This window comes from Rhincodon typus, chromosome 45 (genome assembly GCF_021869965.1).
Source record: "Rhincodon typus isolate 14 chromosome 45, sRhiTyp1.1, whole genome shotgun sequence".
NCBI classification, from domain to species: domain Eukaryota; kingdom Metazoa; phylum Chordata; class Chondrichthyes; order Orectolobiformes; family Rhincodontidae; genus Rhincodon; species Rhincodon typus.
In genome coordinates, this window is record NC_063376.1 from 1943558 (window position 1) to 1966587 (window position 23030).

The following is a 23030-nucleotide window of genomic DNA, read 5'->3' on the forward strand; positions in this document are numbered from 1 at the left end:
AGCCAGTGTGCAGCACATAATATCAAAAACATTGCTGAGGTCACACTGGAGTGTTCACCATCATGAACAGCAGCCATGGAGAAAATAGAGAGTGTAATAACTGAGGAAACCTGCCTGGAAAGGAACATCAGTTGTTGTTGAAAACCAAAATAGAGCCACTACTCCTGGTTTACATCAGCTAATGCAAGCCCAGGCCTGACCTGCTGTGTTCTTTCAGCTCCATTCTGTTTAATCTCTGACTCCAGCATCTGCTGTTCTTACTATCTCACTGTGACTTTTGTTTTGTTTTCAATTGTTAGCTACCACTTGGGTCTTTTATAAGGGGCTCAGGTGATGAGTTCTTGCCGGACAGGCTGTTACCAAGGGAGCTCATAATCAACAAGCTTCACGAGGCAATTAATTAGTGATTCCCCATGAGCCTTGTAGGGGTCATCACAGACAGAAACCATTTGAACAGAATCACAGAATGGTACAATACAGAAGGAGGCCATTTGGCCCATCATGTCTGCACTGGCTCTCCACGGGAGCAATTTACCCTGTGCCTCTTGTCCACCTTACCCTACATTCCCATAACCCTGCATGTTCTTCCTTCTTAAAATCTTTCTTAAATGTCTTGATTGAATCTGTCTTCACCACACTCAAGAGTGCACTCTAGATCTTAGCTACTCTCAACATCGTACAGTAATATCTCTTGGGCTGTGTCTGCATGGTGGACCTCGATATCATCCTTATGTACTAAGTCTTTCTCTGGCATGGGTAAGGTTTGTCCATTATCAATAATGTCCACAGTTATGTTGCTTATGGCAATATTATGTCCCAGTAGATGATGCTGTTTTCACCCTTTGTGATAATAACTGGCCAGTGTGGCTAAGTAAGTTGTTCCTGATAGTACTTACTGCAGAAAAAAAAGCTGGTTATTCACTCGTAAAATAGATAGTGTGTAATTCTCATAAGTGTCAAAGCCACAACTGGTAAGCTTTTATCTAGTCAGTTCCTCTGGGCATGCCCAGTGATCTTCTCCATCAGGGACAGTGTGACAAGTTGATTCCTTGCTTGGTCTTATTCATAACAATCATGTGAGTTGGTGGTCTTTTTAGTGATATCCAGGTCCCCTCATGGTATTTGCATGCATTGTGAACGTTCCTTCAAAGGTAGGTATGGTTATCCCCATGTCTAGGTATGTGTAGCACCGCTCCTATGTTGTGTCCCCCTTTATCATCATCCTGGGTACCCAGTACTCTACTAGCAAGAGTTAAACTCCTGAGGTGGTCTGGGGTGTCTTCTCCCCTACCCACTTCCTCAATTGTTCACCCAATACCCAGGGTAGCACCTGGCGCATCTCTAGTTGTAACAAGCTCGTACTGATCATCATCAATAACAAGCTTGTATAAGTTGTACCATCTCTGCCTTGTGTTGTTCCTGGGAATTGTTCAATAATCAAACCAGTTGTATCTTGAAGGGGTTTCAAAATCTCAACGGCATCTAGAATAACCTGAGAGGAGTCACATCCCAACTGACTCGTTTTCATTTGCTCCTGATAACTGCTGCTTAAGACCTTGTGCGTCTTCTGTTGTTACTGGCACTTCCTCAAATGTCTGTGCCGTTTCAGTAAACATTTTAGCTGCCTCATCACCATACTCGTTATCCCATTGTTGCGACGTTTCTGCCTTCCCTTGTGCTTTAATATTATTTACTGCTGCCTCACTAGGCAATTTAGCTGCTTCTACCAAATCTTTAACCTGCTCTTTGTGTTAATGTGGGCCCCGGACAAGGTGACATATCCTCACCAAGCCCAGGCTATTATATTATTATGCGCTACCTCATATCTGTGTATATGCTGACTCTCTGACCCCTGGCTAATTTCAGTGCTGCTGACAGGGCTTTTAATTCTGCTATTTGGGCTGAATATCTACCAGGAATCTGCTCTCCAGTCATCAAGTTTTCCTCTACATGTACCATTGACTTTGGCCAGAAAATGAAATACCAAACATGATAATTTAAACATAAAGATACTGAAATGAAACACTTACTCCAGTCTGTTTCCTCAAACTAAGCACAACATAGATAGTACATTCTTTTGAGGAAGGGGAAAATAAATTATGTCTTTTAACTTAATTTTTTCTTCATTAATTAACTTTAATCAACTGCAACCAATTCCAAGGGGCAAATTTTTAACCATGCTTTAAGAAACAAATTCTAAATCAAGATTTCATAGCAGGTTTTTCTTTTACACTACTAGTTCCTTAAAGTGACATCACCTTAACCATACATGTTCCAAACTGACACAGGCACACAGCACAATTTTGAATCACATTACATTCACAAAATACAAATTAAACTCAAACTATTCCCAGGTCTTGAGCTCCAGGGAATGAAAACACACAAATTACACAAGACACCATTTAACAACCAACAAATGAAGATGCACACGTACCAGATCACAAAGAGTAAATCCTTAGTTCAGGGGCTACGGAGACGTGCATTCACATGCAGACAGGAGTTATTATGTTGATCAAACACAAAAAGCTGGTGTCTCTCTCTCACACTTATGAACACTTTCTTACTTTCTTCTGATCTCAGTTTTTAACTTTTTTGTTTAGTCTTTGCTCATAAAGAGAATGAGACGTATGATAGATTCATATTCCAGAATTAGCAGTTATATAGCACACAGTCACAATAAAACAGATTACCTCTATAAATCTCAGCTTGATAAATGTCTACTAACCAAAGATTTTCACTTCTAATTTCACATTAGATCAAAGTGCTAATTTTTAAGGCCTTTTCTTCTTTGTTTCCTTTTTCTTTTTACTACTCTCTGCGAACTAGGTGAGTTTGTGGAGTTCCAATTAATTTTAATCATTTGGTCAATCTGTTCCATAACGCTTGCCTTTCTGCTGGGTTAAAATATTCTAAGTTAACTTCTTTCCTGTCCCGTGGATTCTCCTGCTTATCTCTTCAATTTTTAACTACAGCCCACAGAGGAGCTATAGGTGCAAGTCTTTCTGATTCAAAGGGTGGTAGGTCATCCCGCGCATTACTGCCCCTATGTCAGTACACATACATTTCGTCCTCTAAGACATTCCAGTCAACGTCATCGTCCTCGCCGCTCTCTGAGGAGAGCAGTGCACTAGATGTCTCCCTTATTGTGGCCACTGTCTGGCCTTTTGGCTTTACACTCTCACATCTGACAGCTGCCGCCTTCACTGTTCTCATCTCTCACTGGCGATATTTCTGACGAGGGTTGTTAGAAAATACAACTGCCTTCTCATATTAATCTTTACTTTTTCCCTTCCACCAAGCTTTCTGCTCTGGTATTGGGGTGTCTGGATCATACCACCTCCTGATCATCTTCATGGTCAGCTTCTGATTGCAATCCAATACACTTTGTTCCAGCAACCCCTCCGGGCTTCATTTATTTTTCCCTTTTCCTTAGACACGATCCCTTCTGGACGCTTATCGGCTGCAATGGTCTTATGCCTCTCTTAGCATGCTTTTCACCTAGGTGTTCTACTATGGGGCTCAACCCTCCCCAGTGCAGACTCTCCTTGGGTCTTATCAGCCCTGCTGTAGGGCTGTACCCTCCCTGATGCAAACTAGGTCTATTGATTGTCTACTGAACACAGCACAACATCCTTCTTCCTCAAAGTTCTTTTCGTACTGCAAGTTACAGCCAAGATCAACTATGGGGTTTGCCCTCTACCTAACAAGGGTGGTAATATAAAACGTACTCACCCAATTAGGACCCACAAAGTTGGTAATGGAGCAGTGCAGTATCTGGCTTGCAGCACCAATTTTTGGGGAGAGAAATCAAACAGGAGTCTCCAATTCTGTGTTCAGCAGTACAAGTAACTTTTATTGAGGGCTCTTTTAGCACTAATGTGGGAGAGAATAGAAACCATTTCGAATCTGGCTTTCATGTGCCCAGTTACGGCTCAGAGGTCAGTGACACTCTACCTTTCCCAATGAAGTATAGGATATTTATACATACCGTGTTACAATGGTTACATACAACATTGACATCAGTGCTTGCCATATCCTCTCCGACTTAGACATCCAATCCTATGAATACACGATCAACGATGGACAATGTCAGAGTCAACCTTAGGTTCCCCATGATCTCATGATGTTTACCAGATATTATTATCATCAGTCCTTGGGAACTTACAATGTACCCCAATAATTTTACATTCCAATGTTAATGGCTATACACTTTCTCAGACATTTTCCAGAAATGCTTATTTCTAAGGACTGTTCAAATTCTGTTATTCATTGTATTCATTGCTACCTTTACCAAATTCTGTTACTCATCTTGTATTTCCTATCGTCCTAATCAAAGAAGATACAAAAAGAAGATACTAATTGCTATAAAATTCACGATATCAGTTCTAATATAAGGTTAGTTATGTATAATGTTATATGGTTATTCCAAATGTTAGAATTTTTTAGCCAATGAGTTGTCAGTAGCTTCTGTCCCACCTGACCGTGGAATGTCAAAGAATCACTTCCCCTCCATCATGTAGCTGCAATTATAACTCCTTCTATTCACATGCTGTCTGTAAGTGTGTTTTAAACAGGAGATTGCTTCTAATATGAAATTTACTGTCCCTTCTCTAAATATTTCCACACTTACTACTTAATATGACAACATCTATTTAAATTCCATTAGTAAGACTGAAATTCAATCACGTTCCCAGCTCAAGAATCTTGTCTGAATTTCTAAGGTTTTATGTGATATCTCTGTCCTTCCCCCCTTGATCCTTGAAAGAAGATTGGGAAGCTGTCATTGTTTATTTTCTTGAATTCAAGCTGGTATGCTTTAAAGGTCATCTGCTTACCCATTTATCATTCAGTTCCTCCATGCCAATGGATGGGGGTCCCCTCCACTATCTAGAGCCCTTTGTTTTAAAGGAATTCAAACAAATCTCTTATGTTAGTTGTAGATTGCATTTCTTAATTCCTCAATACTCAATTACCTAATGAGTCTCCATTATTGTGGGATCACACTTTTAATTCTTGATAAACTACAAACTTCAGGTTGTCTGTTCCCAGTCTGATCAGACTGCCTCTTATAGATATCTGCCACTGTGAGATTGTACTGAACTTCCTGTATTTTACTTTGTAAGCTTATTTATTCTATCGGTTACCTTGAATTTCTTCTCAGAGCTACCATTGTCCTAACTTATGATCTCATTTTAATTCTGAATTCAGCGAGCTTACTTGATTCCTGCACCTAAATATCTTTTCTGCCATATTTATGCCAACTAAAAATCCACAGGCTGTGATCTTGTGCCACCTCTGGCCATGGGCTGTCCCTACACCTAGTCCTTCAGGAAGGAGGTCAATGACCTTCTCCACTCCGCCTGTGTAAGTGCCACTGCCTTCTTTCCGATGTCTCGCCCTCACTCTACCGAACGCACTTCCCACGAAGGCTGTACCGCTCTCACGATTGCCTGCCACACCTTCCCTCACTTGCTCTCACCCAGCCCAACACTCAACATTTCCAACCCTGCATGCCCTCTGCACTGCCTCTTCACTCAGTCAGGACCCTCCCCAATTGCACTAACAGTAATAGCTGTTACCCACTTTCATTTCCCCTAATACCTACCTCTCTCTCATTCCAAGAGCAAAACAGCTACCAATAGGGCAGAAAAATGGGTGTGGGCAGCTCAATATTCAGCACCACACCCTTTATGGGGAATGAACACTGAGTCTGATCATCCAAGTGGCTAAGTGATTTTGTATAAGCCCCTGGACTGGTCATAGAATCTTAGAGCATATAAACAGGCCCTTTGGCTCACCATGGCTATAGCAACTAACAAACAGCAAACCACACCAATCCCTGCACTCAACTGGCTGCTGTGCCTTGGCATTTTAAGTGCTTATCCAGATATCCAGATGCTTCTTAAATGTTGTGAGATGCCTCCAGCCATCCTCTCAAGCAGCATGTTCCATATTTCTACCACCCTCTGGGTGAAATTTATTTTCTCAGATCCCCTCTAAACCACTTATTCTTCACCTTAAATTATATCCTCTGACCTTAGACACATCTGCCATGGGGAAAAGATTCTCACGATCTACCCATCTACGTCTCTCAAAATTTTGTACACCTCAATCTCCCTCACCCTCCTCTGCTCCAGGGAAAACAAACCCAGCTTATCCAAGTCTCGCCTCATAACTGAGAGCTTTCTTCCCACGCAACATCCTGGTGATATTCCTCTGCACCCTGCACAGTGCAATCACATCCTTCTGATAATGTGATGACCAGAAGGGAACACACTGTTCCTTCTGTGGCCTGAGCAGTGTTTTATAAAGTTGTAACACAATTTCCTTGCTCCTATATTCTGCGTCCTGGCTAATAAAGGCAAGCATCCTATATGCATTCTTCACTACCCTGTGTACTTGTGCTGACACCTTCAGGGATTTGTGGACTTGAACACCAAGGTCCTTTTGATCTTCAGTACTCCCTAGGGACCTATCATTCATTGTGTATATCCTTACCTTATTACACCTCCCAAAATGCATTACATATATTGCATACCATCCCCACGTGTCCAATGTGACTAGGCATCAAATTTTCCCACCTCTCTCTCTGCATACTGAGTAGCACAATCTATCACTATTCTGACAGTGATCAAGTATTTTAGTTGAGGAAGGGGAAGAATATTGAACAAGGGCTTTAAACTAAATAGGATCTGCTGGCCCATGTGCTTCAGTTTCACTGTTAAACACCAGCTAAACCACCAATCAACCTTTCCGTAATCAGATTCAATATTCATAATGGCCGTTAGTTCTGAACACATGAAACTTGATGTGAAAACAATTATGTAAATCAAAGGACAAACGGGAGAGACTTTATTGAAAGATCTTTAGAAAAACATGGATTGTTCCAAACGATGTCCTTTCCGTCCCTTTAAGAATGGGATTAGGAAGAAACAAGGAGCAGGAATAGGCCATTTGGTCCTTTGAGCCTGCTCCACCATTTAATAAGATCATGTCTGACTTGATTGTCAATTTGAGTTCACTTTCCCACTTGCCCTGATAACCTTTCGCTTCCTAGCCCATCAAGGATCTATTCCTTTCTGCCTTAAAAATATTCAAGGGCTCAGCTTCCACCACTTTTTCAGGAGCAAGGTTCCTAAGATTCACAACCATGTGATTTTTAAATAGTGACCCCCAATTCCTGATTCTCCAAAAAAGGAAACGTTGTCTCCACAACTACCCTGTTCAGACCCCTCAGGCATCTTACATTTTCCAATCAAGTTGCCTCTTACTCTTCTATTCAAGCAGATACAAACCTGGACTCACTAAGCTTTCTTTGTTAAACAACACCTTTCCATACCAGATATTGGTCTGGTAAACTTTCTCTGAACTGGTTTCAATACTTTAGATCCTGAACACAGTACTTCAGATGGTGTCTCATCAGTGACAGTATAACGTAAGAGATCATAGAATCCCTACAGTGTGGAAGCAGGACCTTCGGCCCAACAAGTCCACACCGACCCTCAGAGCATCCCACCCAGACCCATTCCCTTAAAACCCACCTAATCTACACATCCCTGAACACTATGGGGCAATCTAGCATGGCCAATCCACCCTAACCTGCACATCTTTGGACTGTGGGTGGAAACCAGACCACCCAGAGGAAACCCACACAGACACGGGGAGAATGTGCAAACTCCACACAGACAGTCACCCGAGGGTGGAATCGCACCCGGGTTCCTGTGCTGCGAGGCAGCGGTGCTAACCACTGAGCCACCATGCCACCCTAATTGGTATTGGACGTTATTGACTTACTATGCCTGGAACCCCTGAGCAAACGCTTGACTTGACTGAGGACTGCTGAGAACCATGATGAACTTCCTAGCTGTGTGTCCATGCTAAATACCATGGCAATACAGCTGTAGTATTAGGCTGGTCTTTCTTGCTGAGGGGCAAGGTGCCAAAAGGTAAATCAATGGCTAATGCTGTGAGCACCCAAGCTGTGAGTGCTAAGACAGTAAGCAGATAGACGGGAGATGTGTAGACAATAAGGACTGCAGATGCTGGAAGCCAGAGTATACAAGTGTGAGGCTGGAAAAGCACAGTAGGTGAGACAGCATCTGAGGAGCAGGATAGGCAATGTTTCGGGCTGCAACCCTTTGTCAGGAGTGGAGAGGGGAGCCCAGAAATAAATAAAGGGAGGGGGGTGGGGCTGGGGGAAGAGTAGGAAAAATGGCGATAGGTGAATGCAGGTAGGGTGTTATTGTGATTGTGCAACACCTGCCCCCACACTCCCCTCTCACCTCCATCCAAGCCCCCAAATAATTCTTCCAGATCGGCAGAGGTTCACCTGTACTTCATTCAACCTTTTCTATTACATCCGTTGCTCCCGCTGTGGTCTTCTCTATATCGGTGAGGCCAAACCCAGTCTTGGGGACCAATTCATGGAGCATCTGCACGCTGTATGTATCAACCAACCAACTTTCCGGTTGCCATCCATTTTAATTCCCTCTCCCACTCCCCTGGTGACATGTCCATCCATGGTTTCCTCCACTGTCAGAGTGAAGCCAAACGTAAACTGCAGGAACAACACTTGATATTTCACCTTGGATGCTTACAGCCCAATGGCCTTAACATTGACTTTACCAGCTTCAAAATCTCTCCACCCACAGCTTTATCCAATGTCGAGCCCTCCCCCTCCTGACCTGACCTAACCTGTCCATCTTCCTCCTTACCTGTCCGCTCCACCCTTCCCACAGACCAATCACAGTAATCCCCATCCACCTATCACCATCCCTCCTACCCTTCCCCCGGCTAAGCTCCCCTCCCCCTCCCCAGGCCTGACGAAGCATTACAGCCTGAAACGTTGACTTTCCTGCTCCTCTGATGCTGTTTGACCTGCTGTGCTTTTCCAGCCTCACACCTATAGACCGGAGATGCAGCCTGTTGCAGTCCATGAGCTGGGTGCATGTTCGTGAGCACACCGTCCTTGTTATAGTGTTACAATGATAGTTGCCTTTGCACCCTGAGGTGCAACTTTAAAGCTCAGACACATACTGTAGGTGGATCAGAGATGTGCAGTGAGGATTCTTAGAGCTGGCACATATCAGATGCCAATGTCCCTAGACTTGGGATGCATGTGGCTGGTGCCCATGGAGTATGCCTTGAGATGTTAGTGCCTGATGCCTAAACTAGCGGTCCCTCAGAGCAAGCAGCAAGCTGAAATCACTTGGTACCTGCTCTGACATGCATGTCAAGAATTCTCAGCATCCAGTTTCCTTACAGCCAGTGGTACGATAGAAAGCTGCATATTAATGAGGTGACCTGCTGTAAATAAGGTCATCACCAACCAATAATCACCCTTTAATAGGCAACTGACCGCTCCTTAGTAAGAATCTCACTTCAACGCCCTGAAGTTATTTAAAAAGTGCAGCAAATTGTTCCTGACATCTAGTTAGGCCTCACTGAACTTCTCACATAATTCTGCCACATTTCGGACCAAAGCTCACGTCATTCAAGCCCCTATAGGTTTCCACCCAACATAATGATGTATTTGAATAGAAAAACAAAATGTGTAGGATTATGGAAACTAGACCAATGAGTGGAACTGGTTGGAAAGCTCCTTCAAAGAGCCACTGAAACGAAACAAAGAACTGCGAGTGTGGGAAATGTGAAACAAAATAGAAATTGCTGGAAGAAATCTCAGGTCTGGGAAGCATTTGTGGGAAGAAAATGGTTAACATTTTGATTCCTCATTCTGGCTTATATTCCTCAGTACAAAATGTTTTGTCTTTTTTCCAATCAGTTAACCCGTGCAAAAATGAAGGTTTCTTGGATGTTGATAAATGTATTTGCCAAAGACCCTATGAAGGACAGTACTGTGAATTATTAGCCAATTCTGTCCCTGGTAAGTTGCATTTGCTTTATAACTTATATGATTATTGATTTACATGTTGATAGTGGGGGATTCAGTGATGGTAATACCATTGAATATCAGGGTCAGTGGTTAGATTACCTTTTATTGGAAATGGTCATTGCCAGGCATTTATATGGCACAAATGCACTTGCCACATTTCAGCCCAAGCCTGGATATTGATGCATTTGAACTGGCCTGCTTCAGTATTTGAGGAGTGCTGCTGAATATTGTGCAATCAGCAGAAAAGATTCTCACTTCTGACTGTAAGATGGAGGGAAGGTCATAAGATAATGGCTGCTCTGCTCATGACTTCAACCACACTTTCCCGCCTGTTCCCCACCCTTCGACACTCACATCTGTGGAAGTTACTGCAGAGGGGTGTCAAGGTTGGGTCATTGAGTATGATCAAGGCTGAGATAGATTGATATTTAATCAGAAAGAGAATCAAGGTTTATGCAGTAAAGGCAGGAAAGTGGAATTGAGGATGATTAGATCAGCTATAATCTCATTGAATGACGGAGAAGACTTAATGGGCTGGATGGTCTATTTCTGATCCTACTTGTTATGGTCTTATGGGTTTTATAGATCAAAATGTTTGTTTGTTTTTGCATTTCCCTAAAAAAGACACATAGGCTCAATTTTTCTCTAGGAGACACGAATTGGAACTTCAGTTGCATTTACACCTCACTCCCCTGTGCTTTAATTGGCCTCAGGTTGGCCATATCCCCTGCCAATCCTCCACCTCCTATTCTTACCTTCCCTGCCCCAACACCTTATCCACTTTATACAATATGAACTTACAAGTCGAAGATAAAAACTGAACTGCATCCAACCACACATAAATCCCCCAAATAAACAATCTGATCTCAAAAGATGCCTCAACTGAAAACTGTTGAAAGCACTTAAAAAATTATATACCTTTTAAAACTCTTCCCACCTCCATGCAGCTGGTGTAAAACCGCACTGCTACTAAACCCTGTTCATCTTGCATAAAATCAGCAAACCTTCCAGAGACTGGCCTTTAATGAGCCTGCCACAATGTGAAATATCTTGTTTATGAAAATAGGTCACTTTGGAGCTCACATCTTCACCTGCCGTCAGAAAACAGACAGAGAGCATAAATTGTAGGTGGAATATCCAACCACATTGCTTTTAAGGCCATTTTTGTGCTATCAGGCTTCTGTTAAATTTGAGCCCTAAGGTACAGCTTATTGTTACAAATGCGAATAAGGTACTAACACACATTGCAATATATTACAGGAAACGTGACTTATGCCATCAGAGTGACAGTGAAAATAGAGAACAGAAATTATACCATTGAAATGGCAAACAGATCATCTGAAACATTCATGGAATTTTCAAAGGAGTTTAACAAACAGGTTGGAAACTTTCAATATAATTGCATTGCCAGGCAACTATTAGAACTGTTTTGAAAACGTTATAAATGTGATGACAATGATCTTGGTGAATTTAAATTAGGATTTTCTCCCCTTAAGCCTGATACAGTGAGATATTGCTACTTTTTCCTCTTTACCTTTGTCTCAATAGGCCAAAGGGGGTGTCCCTTTCAGCAGTTATCAGTGTCTACACATTTCATAATAAGTCACATGATAAAGAGGTCATTCCCTTTACTCTTTTATTCCCATTTGGAACATCATGCCTGTACCTTCTCTTTGAAAAGACTTATCTCTCAAATCCCAAATTCTTCATCATTTTCTATAGAAACAGCATACTTGAGTACTTTGAGTAGAACTGTAACCGTTTCCTTCACCTGTCTTTCTCTGCCTCTTTCGCACAGGTATGCAGGAATATGCTTATCCACAAATCTTTTTATCTTTTTCAGATGCAATATGTTTATGGACATATTCGAGGTTATCAAACAGTTGAGATCACAATGACAAGGTAGGAATCTCAGAACAGAATTCCCAGTTCTGATAAATTTATATTATGTATGATAAAAATGACATGGGGTATTCATGCTCATTGAAATTTGTGCAGATATGCAAATAAGTGCTCTGTGATGGATGACGAGAAAGCTTTAGGTAAAGGAGGACATCAAAGTTGCCCCCTGTTGAGTTCAAATGGAGAAGTAACTGGAAAAGAGATTGAACTAAAAGCAAGTTTAAAGAATCATACCTAGACTTGAGCTCAGGATTTGCCTATTTATATCAGTTCTTCAAGAGCTAAAGGCACAAGGCAGATGAAATTCAGCTCCATTGAATATATCTGTTGGATCTTGCCTCAGTGTAACAAAGCTGCACCTAACATTGAACATAATTTTTTGCTTTCTTTTCTGTTCCATCATGTTTTAAGCCAGGGCAGTATCATTACCGATCACAAAGCTATTTTCAACGATGAAGCAGAGAGGTTCGATGACAGCATGATAAAAGAAACAGTGAAAGATATCAAAGACAGCTTACAATTCAAGAATTGCACCAACAGTAATGATTCACGTAAGAAAGTGATTCCATTCTCAATTACACTCAGCAGTGAAGTCGCACAGACACACGAACCCCTCATCTGAAATGCCTTTGTGGGGTGTGTGATTCTGTTGGACACTGATTTAAAGCCATCCTTCCTCCTAAGCAGCAGTGATTTCTAATAAATCTCCAACCAGACCCTATGCTACACTGAGATAACAAGGTGTAGAGCTGGATGAACACAGCAGGCCAAGCAGCATCAGAGGAGCAGGAAGGCTGACGTTTCGGGCCTAGACCCTTCTTCAGAAATGGGGGAGGGGAAGGGGGTTCTGAAATAAATAGGGAGAGAGGGGGAGGTGGATAGAAGATGGATAGAGGAGGAGATAGGTGGAGAGGAGACAGACAGGTCAAAGAGGCGGGGATGGAGCCAGTAAAGGTGAGTGTAGGCGGGGAGTTAGGGAGGGGATAGGTCAGTCCAGGGAGGAAGGACAGGTCAAGGGGGCGGGATGAGGTTAGTAGGTAGGAGATGGGGGTGGGGCTTGAGGTGGGAGGAGGGGATAGGTGGGAGGAAGGACAGGTTAGGGAGGCGGGGATGAGCTGGGCTGGTTTTGGGATGCAGTAGGGGGAGGGGAGATTTTGAAGCTTGTGAAGTCCACATTGATACCATTGGGCTGCAGGGTTCCCAAGCGAAATATGAGGTGCTGTTTGATGTGGAAGGTCTTCTTGGGGCCTGGGATGGGGGTGAGGGAGGTGGTGTAGGGGCAGGTGTAGCATTTCCTGCGGTTGCAGGGAAAAGTGCCGGGTGTGGTGGAGCTGGAGGCGAGTGTGGAGCGGACAAGGGAGTCACGGAGAGAGTGGTCCCTCCGGAAAGCAGATAAGGCTACACTGACATTGTTTTAGCCACACATAGCAGTCGATCTTTAAAACCTCCAAATGTCTCTCCAGAAGTGGGGAGTCAACTCATATGCAAAGTATAAAAGTGAAGTATTGGTGGTCACCATCTTTACCATTCTCCATAGGGAGTTAGCTCTGTGTGTGGGGCATGTCTTAAACTCCTGCATATTATTGCAGCACAGCCTGTATCGCCTGCTTACACCCTGATCCCTTACACCCAGTTAGAAAATACTGATCAATAAAACATTCATCTGTGGCGTGAAAAATTGAGTTGTTAATGTCAGAATAGTGTGTTGTGGCTGGAAAAGCCAGTGGTGGTGGTGGTGCTGGGTACGGAATATGCAAAACCAGGAATTTTGGGACCAAGAAAATGAGGTCATCATAAATACCAGGTTGATGCACACAGGTCACACAAGCAATGCCAATTGTTGACTGTCTGCTTCAGAGAGAGTACTGTCACCTCCTTCTCAGAAGGTTGTGGGTTAAAATCTCACTCCAGTTTATAATCCAAGCTGAGATATGAGTTTAGCGACATGCAGCCCAGGTGAGGAAAGGGTATCAGGTTCCCCCATCACCGAAGGTTCTCAGTGAATCAGTTTGGTTTTATCACTCACCAGCTCACAATGATTCAATGTATGGTTGGATTTCAAACTGAGAATCTATGGGTTTCTAAACTTGTTCCACAATCACTGCACTTGACAAACTGCTCTCATTTATCATGGGTTCGCTTTCACCAACCCATTTTCTTTCTTTGAAATATGCTAGCCATCATTTTCATCTCCACCGACTGTCTGAAACTCTGATGGGAGGGGATCATTGGCCTGTTGATTTCAAAGAATGAGCAATCACCTCTGGTAAACATGTAAAGGATGACGAGAAATCTTTTGGATAGGAAGAACTGCAAATGCTGGAGTCAGAGATAACACAGCATGGAGCTGGAGGAACACAGCAGGCCAGGCAGCATCAGAGGAGCAGGAAAGTTGACATTTCGGGTCAGGACCCTTCTTCAGAAATCTTTGTTGTGTTAACAGCACCAATCTAAATGTGCATTAATGGGCGTTTCTGGCAAAACTAGCATTTAGTGTCCATCCCTATTTATGTTGAGTAGGCGGTGATACAGATGAGGGGCTTGTTTGTCCACTTCAAAGGGCAGTTATTACCACATAGGTATGGGTCAGGGGTGACAATGTAGGCTATACAGGTCTGGGTGATAGGATTGCTTCTCTAGACGGTGAACCTGCTGGATTTTTACAATCCAACAGATTCATGGTCACTTTTAATGATACTAAAGCTTCTGATTCCATTCAAATTCTCAAATTTCCACAGTAGGAGTTGATTTCACAGTCCTCCAATTTAGAAGCCAGCAACATAATCACTGCACTATTATTTTGTTTCATTTGAGAATACAATTTCAATATTTTACTCATGTTGCCGTCCTGATATGTACAATTATTAATTTAAAGATTATTGAAAGCTTCTCCCATGCATATCTTTTTGATTGTGAACTAATTCACATTTCAGAACAGTGTTCAGGACTTCAGCTCGCGCCGAATTACAAAAATGTATCGTACACAAATCAAGATGTGACTGGTGAGTTTTACATTCTCAAGACTTTTATAAACTGGGCAACAACTAAGAGCTTAAGGCTTCGTATAATGATGTTGCAAACATTTAAAACATTTTACACACTTTGTCTGAATGGTTAACCATACAGTTGCAACCATTCCAATATTGATCCTACAATTATTGGTTCTTCAATTATTGATCCTATAATTATTGATATATTATAAATAAGTTCCTTATTTTCATGGGAAGAAATGTGTTGTTGCGTAGTTCATTCTGCTCAGTGAATTTATCAAATTAACTACGATTGATGGAGAGTGGCGGGAGACAATGCACTCTCTAATTTTTCCATGTTGAGCACAACTTATTTAGTTCACTGCACACACATGCAGGATAGTTTTGTGGGAGCCTGTATGTGCACCATAAAGGCACCATTGATTGTGTTTGGAGTTGATTATTGTGTTCCATCACACAATTAAATTACTGCAGGATCATACAGTCTTGCAACTCAGAGAAAACATTTGTGGGATGTAAGAGATACATTGGCAAAGTCATGATTTTGTTATCCACTAATTGTTCAACAGTTGATTGCTCCACATCCGTCAAAGACAATTTCAAGGACGAGTTTACAGCCGTAAATACAACTTCGGGCTGGATCTGTGTGTCAAGATGTCACAGTGGCCATAAAGATCACTTGAGGTGCCAATACGGGAAATGTGAGCTCACAGAGAAAGGCCCCAAATGCTTGTAAGATTCAATTGGTATTCTTGTGTTTAATTCAAAGTGGTTAACCTAGTGAGGTCTAGATCTGCTGAACAAGCAGAATTGCCTTGCGGTCTCCATATTTAAGGATTAATCTCCTGAGCAGTGCTACAAACAAACCAGCAATAAAAATCACTTTGAAATTACAAAGAACTATGCGCTTTTTGTTAGTTTTATTGAATGCTAATAACTAGTAGCACTATTGTTACTAGTTTTAAAAATGCTGGGATACAGAAAAATTGCTGTATGGGTGGGGAGGTTGGACATTATATAATGAAACTTCTAGGACTATGTCCAGCCAAGTTGGCAACTCCAATGAAGGGCCCTAATCAAGGAGTGGGACCGCAAAAATGTAGCCTGCAATTTCTTTATGCGATGCTGTAACTATCGATCTGTATTTGGTAATTACCTTGCATGATGTATCTGACAAATATGATGACGTTCTTGATAAAACTAAAACTTAAATAGATCAGCACAGAACTGTGACCTCTCTTCCAAAGCTTGGATCTAAGGAAGACTGATGGAATAGAACATAGAACAGTACAGCACAGTACAGGCCCTTCGGCCCATAATGTTGTGCCGAACTTTTACCCTAAACCTAAGGTCTATCTAACCTCCACCCCTACCTTATATTATCATCCATATGCCTATCTAATAGCCGCTTAAATGCCCCTAATGAGGCCGATTCCACTACCCTCTCCAGCAATGCATTCCACGCCCCTACCACTCTCTGAGTAAAGAACCTACCTCTGACGTCGCCCTTATAGCTACCTCCGCTCACTTTAAAACTATGCCTCCTCGTAATAGCTACCTCCACCCTAGGAAAATGTCTCTGGCTGTCCACTCTATCTATACCTCTGATCATTTTGTACACCTCAATCAAGTCACCTCTCATCCTTCGTTTTTCTAAAGAGAAAAGCCCTAGCTCTCTCAACCTTTGCTCGTAAGATCTTCCCTCCATTCCAGGCAACATCCTGGTAAATCTCCTCTGCACCTTTTCCAACGCTTCCACATCTTTCCTGTAATGAGCCGACAAGAACTGGACACAATACTCCAGATGTGGCTGAACCCAGGGTTTTGCATAGCTGGAGCAAGACTTCACAGCTCTTGAACTCAATCCCTCTATCAATGAAAGCTAACACACCATACGCCTTCTTAACAACTTTATCCACCTGGGTGGCAGCTTTTAGGGAACTGAGGACATGAACCCCAAGATCCCGCTGCTCCTCCACACTGCCAAGAATCTTTCTGTAAACCCTGTATTCTGCCTTTAAGTTTGTCCTTCCAAAATGAATCACTTCACACTTTTCAGGGTTAAACTCCATCTGCCACTTCTCAGCCCAGCTCTGCTTCCTATCAATATCCCTTTGTAACCTAGAACAGCCCTCCACACTATCCACAACTCGACCCACCTTCGTATCATCCGCGAACTTACTAACCCACCCTTCCACTCCTACATCCAAATCATTTACAAAAATCACCAATAGAAGAGGACCCAGAACAGATCCTTGTGGTACACCACTCATAACTGAGCACCATGTGGAATATTTTCTGTCCACTACCACCCTTTGTCTTCTAAGGGTCAGCCAATTCTGAATCCAATCTGCCACATTTCCCCCTATCCCATGCCTCCTTATTTTCTGCATGAGCCTACTATGGGGAACCTTATCAAACGCTTTACTTAAATCCATGTATACCACATCCACTGCTCTACCTTCATCCACGTGTTTGGCCACCTCTTCAAAGAATTCAGTAAGGTTTGTGAGGCATGATCTACCCCTCACAAATCCATGCTGACTATCACAAATCAAACTGTGCCTATCCGAGTGATCATAAATTCTATCTCTCAGAGCCCTTTCCAATAATTTGCCCACCACTGAAGTAAGACTAACTGGCCTGTAATTTCCGGGATTATCCCTATTCCCTTTTTTGAGCAAGGGAATGACGTTTGCCACCCTCCAATCTTCCGGCACTATACCCGTGGACAATGAGGACGACAAGATCATTGCCAAAGGCCCTGCGATCTCTTCCCTCGCTTCCCATTGAATCCTTGGATAAATCCCATCGGGGGATTTATCTATCTTCAAGTTCCTCAAAATTCCCAGTGCATCTTCCTTACTGACATCCACCTCCTCTAGCCTACCAGCCTGTTTCACACTGTCCTCCCCTACAATTAGGTCCCTCTCAGTTGTGAATACCGAAGAAAAGTATTCATTAAGGACCTCTCCTATCTTTTTAGGATCCGTGCACAAATTCCCTTTACTATCCTTGATCGGCTCTACCCTTACTCTGGTCATTCTCTTATTCCTCACGTACATGTAAAAAGCCTTGGAGTTTTCCTTGCTCCTATCTGCCAAGGTTTTCTCATGCCCCCTTATAGCTCTCCTAAGCCCTTTTTTCAGCTCTTTCCTGGCTAACTTGTATCCCTCTAGAGCCTTTACCGATCCTTGTTTCCTAAACCTTATATAAGCATCCTTCTTCCTCTTAACTAGTCGTTCGACCTCTCTCGAGAACCAAGGCTCCCTCACTCGACTGCATCTTCCCTGCCTGCTAGGGACAAACATATCGATCACACGCAGTATGCATTCCTTAAACAAACTCCACATTTCTACAGTGCTCTTCCCTGACAGCATCTATTCCCATTTTATGTTACCCAGTTCTTGCCTAACAGAACTATAATTACCCTTTTCTGATGAAGGGTCTAGGCCCGAAATGTCAGCCTCTCTGCTCCTATGATGCTGCTTGGCCTGCTGTGTTCATCCAGCCCTGCACCTTGTTGTCTATAATTACCCTTCCCCCAGTTATAAACCTTACCCTGCTATATGTACCTATCCTTTTCCATGACTATTGTAAAAGTAACAGAGTTATGATCGCTACCACCAATGCTCTCCTACCAACAGGTCTACCACTTGGCCCGGTTCATTGGCAAAGTGGCCTCTCCTCGTGTTGGTCTATCTACATACTGTGTCAGGAATCCTTCCTGAACACACTGGACAAAATCCGCTCCATCTAAACTATTACAACTAACAAGTTGCCAATCAATATTTGGAAAGTTGAAGTCACCCATGACTACAACCCTGTGACTTCTGCACCTTTCCAGTATCTGCCTCCCAATCCGCTCCCCTACTTCTCTGCAACTATTAGGGGGTCTGTAAAAAACCCCCAACAAAGTGACTGCTCCTTTCTTGTTCCTGACCTCAACCCAAACTGACTCTGTAAACATATCATTCTTGAATCGCCGTTCAGTAGCTGCTATACTAGCCCTGACTAGCAATGCCACTCCACCACCTCTTTTACCCCCCTCCCTATTTCTAAAATAGAAAGACTCTAAAATTTTATAATTAATTTATGACGTGTGGGTGCCAGTAGCTAGACCAGCATGTATTATTCAGAGGACAATTAAGAGTCAGCCACATTGCTGTTGGTCTGGAACCATATGTAGGCCAGACCAGGTGAAAATTGCAGATTTCTTTCCCTAAAGAGCATTGATAAATCAGAAGGGTTTTTAACAATAATCATCAACAATGACAACAAGAGCACCAATAGGCTAGCTTTTCATTGAATTCAAATTTCATCTACTGCAATGGGTTTTGAACTTATGTTCACAAAATGTGGGTGCTAATTCAGTGACATTACCAGCATGTCATCATCTCCTAAATGAAGTTCACTCTAAGGATCAAAGACTTCTTATCCTCCTCTACTACTCTGTTTGAAGCATTTAATGTCCATCCCCATTTTCCCTAACTAGATGGTGGTACAAATAATAGGCTTGCATGTCCTCTTCAAAGAGTCACTGCCAACCACGCTGAATGAAACTGGAATCTCATTTTGGTGGTATAGGTTCAGCATTCAGTACAATTGATTTTAAATTGGCAATTTTACTCACACATACCAAGGTGGTCGATGCATGAAATGGAGACATGCCACACAAGCCATAGATGTTACTGTTTTGAGATTAGAGATTTTCAGAATTGATGAAGCATTCCAGAACCAATTTTGCTCAGCACATTGGCTGTACATCTAACATAGTAGTGCTTGATGAGACAGTGCAGATGGAACTTTACTCTGTAACCAAATAATGTGAGGAGTGTTAGATGAGACAGTGCAGATAGAGCTTTACTAGGAGTATTCGATGGGGACAATAACAGGTGAAATTTTACTCTACATCTAATCTGCATATGCCCTGTGAGTGTTTGATAAGGTAGGGCAGAAGACGATTTACTCTAGATGTATATTTTAGTTCAGTAATTTAATTGTGCCTGACCATTTATTTTTTTGGTTTCAGTTGTAACACATCAAAGGACTACTGGTATATTGGGGAAAACTGCCAATTTCCGGTCCAAAAATTGGCTTTCATCATCGTGACAGTATTGGTGGTTCTCATAATCATAGTCACATTGATAGTGCTGATTGTGTATTGTACAAGATACCGACACATGGTCAAGCAAAACCATTTATCAAGGTACTTCAGTCATCACATCTAACATCTCCTCTTTGTGGCTCAATGTCTATGGAGTAATAATCCAGAGATTCTGCATTTAATTCCACAGTGGCAGTTTGAGACTCTGAACTCCATTTACCAAATCCGTAAATAAACAATTAGCTCCAGTTAAAGTGGCTGGAGAGTTGCTGGATTCTTGTAAAGACCCAAATAATCTATGAATACTTTTGGGAATTACCCCATTTGTTCAATGAGACTTCTCACACCATTGTAAGTAGTCTCTTAACCACCCCCAGATGTGTCCAAGTGATCAGGTCAAGGAACAGGTTCACCATGAGGGGGTCTTGTGGGCACAGCGGTAATGTCCCTACCTTTGGAGATCTAGGTTCAAATTCCACCTGTTCGTGAGGGGCATGTGATAACATTTCTGAACAGGTTAAGTAGAAGATGTGGGAGGAAAAAGAGAAGGCTCAAAATGAGCTCTCAGTGGATCAACAATAAAAATTCATGGATGTTCAATTACGTTTAAATTAAGAGAATTAAATTAATTGTGTAATTCCTAATCCCCTGTCCAAGTCTCCTCTGAGGACTGGACCCATAAGATGATGTTCAGTGTCACACCAAATCTGTACGTTCGCTGATACTAACACAGGTTGAAATGTTTCTAATCCAACAGGGAGAAGACCACAAATCAGATATTAAAATGGTGGGAGGAGGATAACTGGGAGTGGCCTGCATCCCAGGGTTTAACGTTGAGCAACCTTGCTGCTGCAGATATTTACAGTAAGATTCAATGCCTTTCCAGCTGTAAACTGTCGGGATGTGCCTGAAGTTAGAATGACGTGGCCAGCGAGGAAAGTCTGACGAATTGTCTCCAAGTGATAGTGAAAGGAACTTATTCTAAATTTAGCTTAACATTTTTTTAGACAGCCAAAGGTTAAAAGAAGCTCTCTCCCCTCCCTAACGCACCTCCAATCCCCATCCTGATGAACTGAAAGAATGCAAGATATCCAATGCTGAGAACCTACAGCACTCGGGGTTGCTTTGAGATATAGAGGCATAGGGTGTTGGGCTTTGAGATGATGTGGGATGTGGACAGTCAGGGTGCTGATGTTTTGTCATGCTGTGAGACACAGAGTAGCTGGGTTCCGGGACACTGTGGGACTTGGAGTTGGGTGTTACAGGTGATGTGAGGGCTGGTTTGCGGCATCTCACAGGGACCCCTTTCTGCAGAACACTGTCACTGCTATGGACCAGAAGCAGGTGTAGACTTTTCAATGATGTGAAGATCTAAAGAATTTATAACAGTTCTGTTCAAATACTCAGGTCTACCCAGATACTCAGAATTGAAGAGCCCAGGACAGAGGCCATGAATTCATCTTTCAGGGTAAGACTTTATTAGGTAATCTGACTGTTCATATTTCATGTCCCGGAATGGAAAAGAGCAGGACATTTGACTGTTGTCCTTTTATGATAGTCATGGTCAGCTGCTATCACATGTGACCTTAAAAACTAGGAGCAGGAGTAGGCAATTCAACCTCTTGAGCCTGCTCCACCATTTAATACAAACATGACTGATCTTATCCTCTCCTGCCTGCTCCCCACAGAGCTTCAACCTCTTACTAATTTAAAATGTTTATCTCCTTCTTAAATTTACTCAATGTCCCAGCATCCATCATCCTCTTGGGATAGCGAATTCTACAGATTCATGACCCTTTGACAGAAGTGGACAGTGTTGCTCCAGATGCATAGCTTAATATAAGGGAAGCATCATTCCACTCGCCCCCCTCCTTTGTCATCTATGTGCTTTCAGTTCATCAGTTGCCAGACAAAAAAAAACTGTTTTTATACTCAATCCAATTTTATGTTTTTATTCTTCAGATCAAAATGTTAAGGCTGCAGATGACAGAAGCACACACTGTTTAAATTCTACTGGTCTGATTAACACCTCACCTTCTCCACTCAGAAGCCATGCACTGGACTCACAAACAGAACTGATCTACAATAATCTGATTATGACATCATGTGTAATCATTTATTTTTTCCTTCGAGTTAATTCCATTAAAAGATCAAAGTTAATTATTTCTGGTTTTGTGCTTAAGGCCTAGAAGCTTGGATGAAGATCAGTGGGGTCAATTATCCTGTGTGTCAAGAGAACTTGTTACACCAGAGACTGACTGGGTAAAGGGAAGGGACATTCCTGCAACAGAACACGAGATGGTAATCAGGCTGGTAATCATGGCCCCTTTTGAATTCACCTTTTGTATCTCTCATGCTGGCTTGACTGAGCTGAACCCAGGCTGGCACTTACCTGTAAAAACGAAAGAACTGTGGATGCTGTAAATCAGGAACAAAAACAGAAGTTGCTGGAAAAACTCAGCAGGTCTGGCAGCATCAGATGCTGAGCTTTTCCAGCAACTTCTGTTTTTGGCACTTTCCTGTGTTGTGTGATGCAGCAGTAGATTGCAGCTTCCAAATATCAAGAAATTATAACTTAAACCTGAGGTTTCTGACCTCACCTCAGACTCGTTTTGTTAAGGAAAGGGTGTGAGATGGAGAGGAAAATGTGGTTACCTGTCATCAATATGGTTTTCTGCTATGTACGATTGTTATTTTGGCTATTTATTATTATGTCAATTAAATATGGATATTGCTAAACATTGCTGTGGTGATGTTAATGTAGCTGACTTGTGAAAATGTAAAAGAAATGGGATCAAGGAAAGAAACACTGATCCAAACTGCAGCCACCAACACCCCACCCCCAACCTCACTGCCAAATCTATATCGTATTACTCCATCCTCAGTGCAGCACTTCCCTCCCTCTTGTTGCTTTCATGCTCCCTTCTCCCTCCACACTTCGCTTCCCCAAACTCATGTCTCCTCCTCTCCTCACCCGATTTCTCTACCTCACAATGTCCCACCTCTTCCCTCCTCTTTCTCTCATTCCAGCCCTCAACCGCTCAAACCCTTTCTGACCGCACCCTGTCATTTTATTCTTCCTTCTGCTTACTTTAGGGCTATTCACTCTTTTTTTCTGTACTATACTTGGATTGGA

At 42.5% G+C, this 23030-nt stretch overlaps 1 protein-coding gene across 1 annotated transcript in view; it reads left to right on the forward strand.

The window, feature by feature from the left end:
* Positions 1–22633, forward strand: part of LOC109936456 (mucin-17-like) — a 29905-nt gene extending 7272 nt beyond the window's left edge. The window contains exons 2-11 of the mRNA XM_048620018.1: positions 9785–9886; positions 11156–11274; positions 11739–11797; positions 12209–12348; positions 14731–14799; positions 15357–15519; positions 19820–19996; positions 20652–20758; positions 21302–21362; positions 21857–22633. Of these exons, the coding sequence (XP_048475975.1) occupies positions 9785–9886; positions 11156–11274; positions 11739–11797; positions 12209–12348; positions 14731–14799; positions 15357–15519; positions 19820–19996; positions 20652–20758; positions 21302–21348 (983 nt within the window). The 3' untranslated portion in view covers positions 21349–21362; positions 21857–22633. The remainder of the gene's footprint in view (positions 1–9784; positions 9887–11155; positions 11275–11738; positions 11798–12208; positions 12349–14730; positions 14800–15356; positions 15520–19819; positions 19997–20651; positions 20759–21301; positions 21363–21856) is intronic.
* The last annotated feature ends 397 nt before the right edge of the window (positions 22634–23030 follow it).